Below are 9289 nucleotides of genomic sequence, written 5' to 3'. Positions count from 1 at the left end.
TGCGATTGTAAATGATCCCAGCCAAGAAAGAAGTGTCTTATCTAGTGAAATGATTGGTTATTTTCATAAAAATAATAGAACTTATATAATTTTTAATGTCAAACGCTCATCTTGTCTTGCTCTGCCTGAACAGTTTTTATTACGGTTCATGACAGTTAGTGTATGTCGAAAACTCCCATCTCATTTTCTCCCTCAACTTCAAAATCATCCTACATCGGTGTTTTACCTTTTTTGTTAAAAGGTGTTTGATCTTCTTTGCATGTTCACTTTGGAAAAAACTGGGTCGGTGCTTCTGCGGCGATGTAGGATGATTTTAAAATGATTTTTGAAAATACAATGGAAGTTTTTCGACATACCCTAACTGTCTTGAGACAGAATACACAGAGTTTAGGGAGAGCAAGACAAGACGAGCCTTTGAGATTAAAAAAGTATTTAAATTGTATTTTTTAAATAAAAATAACCAATTGTTTCGCTAGATAAGACCGTTCTTCCTTGGCTGGGATCGTTTACAACCGCATTTGGGACACCACATCGTTTGAAGCCACATTTAAACTGCATTTTGGAAGTTCAAAATCAGGGCACCATATCAGTCCATTATATGGAGAAAAATCCTGAAATGTTTCCCTCAAAACCATAATTTCTTAGCTTCAGATACTGTAGAAACAGCCATAAAGTGGTTTGTGTCCTGAACCTTTTGCTCAAGTCTTTGCTCTACACTGCACATGCACATTGGCACTATCAACCAAAAATCTGTTACTTTAAAATTTACAGTGAAAAAAAAATGACATTCACTATTCAACAAGTTTTTATGATTTTAATCATCTTTTGTTACATAGTTGATATTTATGTATCATTTGCTATGTTGGCTTGGCTTGTAGAAAGGGTTTTTGTGATGAGCTTTGATTCCAGATTGCATACGGCCTCGATTATACATTTTTTTTTTTTTTTTTTTTTTATATATATACATTTTATTCCACCCAATAAACTTTGAAGAAATGGTACTAACGGATATGAATTCATACAATCTCGATTCTGTTTTCATGCAGTCTGCTTGTGCTCCATTGACAGTCGATTTTCATGCTTATTGTTTTCTAAAAATTGTACAAATCACATTGTACAAATTCATAGAAAATCACCACCTCATCAAATAGTTATTTTCCCGTGAGATTGTGTTGGTTTACTCATTCATACTACATTATGACCACCTGTCTAATATGCTGTTGGCTGAAGGTGTCTTTTTGGTATTTGGCACCAACAAAATTAGCAGTAGTTTTTTAATGTCTTCAACATTGAGCCACCATGGACTGGACTATAGCACATCCCACAGATTCTCAATCAGATCAAAACATCTAAAGAATCTGGAGATCAGGACAAGACCTGGAACTTTTCACTTTTCTTTAAACCAGTAGACTCCAACACTGCTCCTGAAGGGGCTACTATCCTGTAGATTTCAATATATCAGAATTAAAAATAATTCTGTTTTTATGAATGTGTTATTGTTTCTTGGATTTACTCACCACCCTGATCTGATTATATTCTGCAGAATTGGTTCAGAGTTGGAAACATCTTGAATATATTTCTAGAAATTGTGCATTTAATTTTCATATTGTATTTTGAGAAAGTTTTGGAATATTTGGGGCGAGGATGTTGGTGGGTTTTCTCCTAAGAACTGCTTGCTTCAGGTCCTTCCACAACATTTTAAGTGGATTAAGGTCCGGACTTTGACTCAGCCATTCCAAAACATTACCTTTGTTCTTGTTTAACCATTTTTTGGTAGAATGACTTGTGCGCTTGGGATCGTTGTCTTGCTGCATGGCCCACTTTCTCTTTAGATTTTAGTTCATGGACAGATGTGCTGACATTTTCCTTTAGAATTTGCTGGTATAATTCAGAATTTATTGTTCCATCAATGATGGCAAGTCGTCCTGGCCCAGATGCAGCAAAACAGGCCCAAACCATGATACTACCACCACGTTTCACAGATGGGATAAGGTTCTTCTTATGCTGGAACGCAGTGTTTTCCTTTCTCCAAACATAACACTTTTTATTTAAACCAAAAATTATCTTTTGGTCTCATCCGTCCAAGCATTTCTCCAATAGCCTTCTGACTTGTCCACGTGATCTTTATCAAACTGCAGACAGGCAGCAGTGTTTTTTTGGAGAGTTGTGGCTTTCTCCTTGCAACCCTGCCATGCACACCATGGTCGTTCATTGTTCTCCTGATGATGGATTCATGAACTTCAACATTAACCAAAGACCTTTAGTTGCTTAGAAGTTATCCTGGGTTTTTTTTGCAACCTCGGAAACTATTACACATCTTGCTTTGGAGGGTAACTGTGGTAACTGTGTTTTCCTCCATTTGTACACAATCTGTCTGACTGTGGATTTGTGAAGTCCAAACTCTTTAGAGATGGTTTTGTAACCTTTTCCAGCCTGACGAGCAACAACAACTCTTTTTCTGAGGTCCTCAGAGATCTCCTTTGTTTGTGCCATGATTCACTTTCACAAACATGATCAGACTTTAATAGATCCCTGTTCTTTAAATAAATAGGGCATAAACTGACACCTAATTGTCATCCTATTGATTGAAAACACTTCTGAACAGATAGACTCTAATTTCATCTTCATATTCACTGTTAACCCTAGAGATTCACATACTTTTGCAACTCACAAACGACATATATATTCTATTTTATTAAAAAGTTTTCAGAGGTAAATCAATAATTACAATTTGAACAATATTTCAAGTGTGATTTATGAGATTTGTTGTCTTTGAATCTAGTTTTTCTTTGTAAAAGGATTTTATCAATTAATTAGTTTGAATATACATTGAACCATACACTAGCATAACATCTTAGTTGATAATTTAGTATATTTCATTGAACTTTTGGGTTTAGGGTTCGGGACAGCCACCTCCCAATTGCAAGTACCCACTAAATGATGATTTTATAGACATTAAGCTAACTGATATTTCAATTATTATTATGGGGTTCAATAGATAATAAAAGGATGTTAGTAAACATCTAAGATTTGAATACATGGATGCTTTTTAAATGTGTTTTTTGGTTGTGGGAAAGCAGTTTGAACCAATTCTGTAGCGTGGCCAATATAATATCTGCCACACAAAACTCCTATGAGCTACAGAACACACTATATTACATGCTACATCTTCAAGTGCAGACTTTTAAGCAAACAATTAACTTTTATATTTAAATTTAACTACATTTGTATGTTTTTTAAAGCCTTCTTTAATGTCTTGAATAAGAAAAGTGTGTATTGGGCAAGGAAAACAAACTGCATCGGATTGTTTATTGCACCAAAAACAATTTGAAAGGGAAATTGACATTGAATATTAGTAAAACATGCCAATAAAAATGTTTCAGAATTTTAAAAGTATTCCATATTTGACAATGTTTTGAAGGTTTCATTTGGCATTAGTAACCACTTTCCATGATTAATTTATTCCATGTCAAATAACTGGGTAATATTTAAATTTTAATTACAGATGCTGTATCTATGATGTCCTCACTGACACAGCCACACACTTCATGGTTCTTACACTTATCTTGACTTAAATGCACCATTACATGCAGTTTTATATAATACGTCATGCACACAATGCTGTTTCCTTGCTCCTCCGTCCTCGAGCCTGTGACCCAAAAACTAATTTAACTCAGCCATCTTGAAAGGCATCTTAATTCTCCAACTGCACTGCGAGAAGGCAAGGAAGGTGAGGATGCTTCCTAAGGAGCCGTGAGCGAGAATACACGGGCCACAAACAAACAGTCAGTCATTCTCCATAGACTGCTGCTCCATGTCAACAGGTCTCAGAGGAACAGAAACATGACTTAACCCCATTTACAACACCAGCAAAGGTTTTAACAATTGAGTGGGACTATTGCAGAATACCTGCATAAGATGATTTAATCTGCTTTGGTCCACAATGCAAAACAGTACAATAATAAATAAAGTTCTTGACATCAGATCGAAGCTGCTTTAATTTTATAAAAAGACTGACGCTCTGCCAGAGAGCAAGTGAGCCCTGAAAGCTCGGCACAGTAATTTGTTTTAAAATTGCAATAAATTAAACCCCAATTAACAAAAAGTCCTTGTATCCAAACTAAACTATTATTGTACTGTAACAAAGCTATCAACTCAAGTGTTACAGTATTCACAATAATATTCCCTATATAATAACCAGTGTGTCCCCAAAGGCATCTCGGTGGCGTAGATCAAGTCAACAGGAGAACTGTTCCCCCATGTATAAGATCCGAACAGACGCTTCAGGAACTAAACGTTTGACTACGAGTAAGAAAAATGTGCGTCTTTAACATGAGAAGTTAAGAGTCTGTGGATTCAATAGACTGATGATCATTTCAAGAGCACATTCAGATCTGAAGCACCAAACCCAAAACTCTCTGAAAAGAAGAGGTGAAAAAACAAAAATCAGACCCTCGAGACCCATTACTGAGAATCGCACAGACTTCAGAGCAGCGTCTGATCTGCTGGTCTGTCTGATCTCTGGGCTGGCTTTGACCTACAGCAGATTTGGGCTGAGCTTGAATCTCATTGATTGACAGGATCCTCCAGCAGTCCATACTTGCCCTCAAGTACCTGAACTGTAGCAGAGAGAGCACTGCAAGAGAAGACAAGAGACATTTTATTTAATGAAGGGATGTGCCAAGACGGTTTACTAAATGACTAGTAGACTAGTGAAGTCAAGTCGTTTTGGGTCAAAGACGAGATGCCCCATTTTGGTCGGTGCATCAAATTAAGTGTACAAGTCATTTTTAAATGGGAGTAACTGGTCTACTTTAGTGTTTCAAATACCTTTTAATGAAAAGCAAATGTTAAAATATGGTTGAAAATATTCAGTCAGCATTTAGTGTAACATATTTATGCAAAAATATAACAAACGTATTCTCACTTGTACTTATTAAAAAATAAAAAGTGATCATACTAAATATTATATTTTAATTGATTAAAAACATTCTGACAAATGGGTAAAACCTAGTGGTTTGAAGGATAGTGGTAAAGACTGGTAAAGATCCTTAGAGTTTTTAATATCATCTAAAGATTCTGGTTCTAAATATGGCTGACAAGATTTTTGGTATATGAATTGTGAACTATTGTGAAAATTAATGACATTTTAGTGGGTGTGTCCTGTAAATCGAAGTGAAAATTATTTTTTACTGAAGAAAAAAAGAAGAAGTAAAAGGACACTAATGTAGAGAAAAGAAATATATATATCCAGAACAAAGATTTACAGATAATTTACTTTGATTTAATTAATTTTCTTCAGTCGGTAATTTCTTATTTGAGGTTAAAATGTATATAAATTGAGGTTAAAAAGTATATAAATTGTGAAGTTTTTTCCAAAATGACCAATCGTTTCGCTAGATAAGACCCTTCTTCAGCTGGGATCATTTAGAGCCCCCTGAAGCTGCATTTAAACTGCATTTTGGAAGTTCAAACTTGGTTGCACCATTAAAGTCCATTATATGGAGATAATTCCTGAAATGTTTTCCCTCAAGAAGCATAATTTCTTTACGACTGAAGAAAGAAACACATAAACATCTTGGATGACAAGGGGGTGAGTAAACTGTCTGTAAATGTGTGTTCTGGAAGTGAACTTCTCCTTCAATACAATTAGAATAAATCAATAATTAATAAACTATGCAAAACACCAAGTCTTATATGAATGTGTTAATATGGTTTTGAGTTGCTCACCATCCTGGTCTGATTATACGGTATCTGCCACACACAGACAGATCCACAACTGTTGAACCCAAACGGCTTTTATCTCCAATCGGCCCACCATCCACCACCACAGCCAGACTGGGCCATAAATCCTCAAACTCCTGCAGAAAACAATCAGCACGTCAAACACATAATGAAAACCATTACGAACTGATTCTGAGTAGCACATTTCTTTACTTACGTTAGCAGCAACTGTGCTGGTTTGTGAGCTGACGTTAGCACTGGTGAGAGCAAGTGGCTCACCGCACATCTGACAGAGACGCCTCATGAATGGGTGGTCTGGAATACGAACCCCTATGAGCTAGAGCACACAAAATATTAAACAATACAATTATGTATATTGTCTTCAAACAGACAAATACAGAGGACAGTATTGCTACACACATAAAAATGGGCACTTGTAGTGTACTTTAGATTTTAGAAGTACACAATGAACTCATTTACTCAAGTATACTTTAAAATAGTGGATTATGTAATAATGTCAAATTAAAAGGTTTAAAGTACATTTAAAATTATTTTAATTAGGACTGTCAAATGATTTATCACATACAAAATAAAAGTTTAAGTTTGCCTAATAAATGCATGTGTACTGTGTGTAATTATTATGTATATATAAATATAAACACATTCATGTATATATTTAAGAAATATTTACAAGTATATGTATATTAAATATTTAAATAATATAAATATTTATTTATTATAATATATATATATATATATATATATATATATATATATATATATATATATATATACACATATATATATATATATATATATATAAAATTACAGTACAAACACATTTATTAGGCAAACTCAAACTTATTTTGTGTGCGATTAATCGTTTGACAGTCCTAATTTTAATAATCTTTTGTCATGCTTTAAAGAAGTACACTTATTTTGATGTGTTGACTAATGTACTAAAGCACATGTAAAGTAATTAATTATAATTGTTATTTTAGTGCTATATTTGATATTACATTTAATGTTAATACACTTTAATTGTACTAATCAGACAACTTCATTACAAATGTATATTTGTATTATATATTTTTATCATAAATGCTATTCAGTACATTCAGCAGTAACACCTTAACCATATTGCAAAGACAAAGTTTAACTAATTGCTTTTAATATAAATTGAAACTATAATACATTTTTCATTCAGATGGAAATAACATGCAATTATATGTTCAAATACATTACATTCACTTCCCACTTAAAGTAAATTACTTTCTTAATAAATACTCTTTTTAAAAGTAAACAGAGAATAACTAAAGCAAACCTTAGTAAACGGATTGAGGTCTCCGTTCAGTGTGGAGGATCTTTCCAGAACTAGTGTAACAGGTCCAGGCAGCAGATCTCTGAGCAGCTCCTCCTTCACAGACACCTTACAGTACCTGAAAACATTCAGAACTCCCCTTACAATACAAATACACTACTGTGACTGTAACATACCATGGTACTTTGTAACATACATATGCCATATGAAGTCCATATGAAGTTAAACTAAAAAATATCAACGTTGGTGCAGTCAGTATGTTAAAATGTAATTTATTTCTGTGATCAGTGATGACTTTTTGAACAGCAGTCTTTAACAACTGATCTGAGAACTGTAAACAAACCTGTATATGTCCTGTATTTCTCCAACACAGATGGCTAGAGGTTTGTCTCCATTCCTTCCTTTGATATTATAAACTCTCTTGACGGCCGCTGAGTTTTGAGCCACACAGGCCAGACCGTAGATGGTGTCAGTGGGAACGGCCACGACCTGACCCGCTTTCAGAGCCTTGACTGTGGCGTTCAGGATCTCCGTCCACTCTGTGTTCACAACAAACAAACAAAAAAACAGCAGCAAATCTCAGAGATCATTAGAAAACTACAGGCACATTCCAGGGGCTGAATATTCTTTAAAATACTGATTAGAATTTTCCTTCTTATTGATATATTAGGGTCACATCAACATTTAGGACAGAATTATTTGTGCAAACACCTTGTATTTTTAGATCCATCAACAACAGATTATAGAAGTCATTACATTTTTAAACCTACAACCATCTGAACAGAGTGAAATAAACCATTGTTATGTTTCTCTTTTTAAAATTTATATGCAGATCACCTTTAAAAAGCCATGATTTTATAACACGGCTTTTTAAATATGAAAATATTTAGTCTATGAAATTGTTTAAAATGTCATTTCCACCACAGAATGTCACTACAGGCTCATGAACCTCTTATTTTAGCACCAGTCGTTCATAATACATGACTTGAAATATAGTGAAAATGACACTGTTATCTAATTATTCATGACAAAATTGATGTATATCCGTCGTTGGACCGTTTAGAGACTAAATACGTGCCTAACGAAGGTGTGACGGGTATATTTTAAGAGAGAAATTATTTTCTATTAGTCCACAGAGCAAAAAGTGCCCATAGCTGAAAGTGAAAACGAAGTATGTGCTACAAAACACGAGCAGAAAACTGACAAAAGTTTGTTTTTCGACTAAATAAGCACATTTGATATCACAATGGCCTTACATGACATATATAGACATGACTAGTTGAACAAGCATCACTGACTAATCTTACCCTGCGGCTGTGACGTCAGATCATCGGAGTTTTGCGCTGATAACCGCAGGACTCTCGTCTTCAGCTCCTTACACATACTGACGCTCTTCAACGGACTATTTAGTGTGTACGAGTAAATATTTAAACGTATGCCGACCGTACGAATGAACCTGAGGAATACCATAAACAACTCAGCTCAATGACGGCAGACAGCATGCTTTCATAAGGCAGGAAGCCACGTTTGACAGCGCTTCAAAATAAAGCACTTCAAAATAAAAGTCCCGTAACAACGGTACAAAAACAAGTAAATTACTCTTACATTTAGATGTGTGTTTTTGTCGTGCAGGAGACACGAATTCAGTGTAAATAATGCAGGTGCATCTTGTTAAGACCGATAAAAATAATTAACTTGGTGACGTAATAAATTACGACTAGTGACTAATTAATATAGGCCTAATTAAGACAGGCCACTTCCGGATTTACCATATCACAACCAAAGCTAAAAATGGCGTCAGTTACAGGTACGATATTTTTTTGTACATTTAAATAATAGTTAAATAGGTTGATATTTCTTACAAATGTCAATACTTCAGAAAACAGTGATGATACAAACACCCAGATAATTGATCTTTCTGCAAATCAGGTAAATTGCTTGTTTTTGAGTGTATTTTTGGAAATCACTATTATTTAATTCACTAACAAATACAATTTTTCAAACAGTCCCCTTCTGTGAGACATCTGGAGGCTCTGGATGGCAAAATCTCTGAGAGACAGGAGCAGATCGAGCTCTGCACCATGATCCTAAGTGACCTGCTGGAAATTCAGAAAATAGTTGCTGTAGGTTTTAAATGTTGTTTATAGAGCTTCTTTTAAAATTTTCTTTCTTTCTTTCTTTTTTTTTTTTTTGTGCAGAGGTACTCATTCAGCTGTTTATTTTGGTAGGAAAGAGGCCTTGAAA

At 34.6% G+C, this 9289-nt stretch overlaps 1 protein-coding gene across 2 annotated transcripts; it reads right to left on the bottom strand.

The window, feature by feature from the left end:
- Window positions 1-3980: 3980 nt before the first annotated feature.
- Window positions 3981-8747, bottom strand: yrdc (yrdC N(6)-threonylcarbamoyltransferase domain containing). Of its 2 annotated transcripts, XM_051131348.1 has the most exons (7): window positions 8353-8747; window positions 7389-7584; window positions 7049-7163; window positions 5942-6061; window positions 5731-5861; window positions 4542-4636; window positions 3981-4418 (listed from the first exon to the last, which is right to left on the bottom strand). In XM_051131348.1, the coding sequence occupies exons 1-6, from the start codon at window positions 8513-8515 to the stop codon at window positions 4567-4569; spliced, it is 795 nt and encodes a 264-aa protein (XP_050987305.1). In that variant the 5' UTR covers window positions 8516-8747; the 3' UTR covers window positions 3981-4418; window positions 4542-4566. The 2 variants fall into 2 exon arrangements, with proteins under 2 accessions (XP_050987305.1, XP_050987304.1); XM_051131347.1 differs by having other exon boundaries at window positions 3981-4636.
- Window positions 8748-9289: the final 542 nt, after the last annotated feature.

The sequence above is a fragment of the Labeo rohita genome, chromosome 16 (genome assembly GCF_022985175.1).
Source record: "Labeo rohita strain BAU-BD-2019 chromosome 16, IGBB_LRoh.1.0, whole genome shotgun sequence".
NCBI lineage: Eukaryota > Metazoa > Chordata > Actinopteri > Cypriniformes > Cyprinidae > Labeo > Labeo rohita.
The sequence above is the reverse complement of the archived record's forward strand: the minus strand, read 5'-3'. Positions and strand labels throughout refer to the sequence as shown.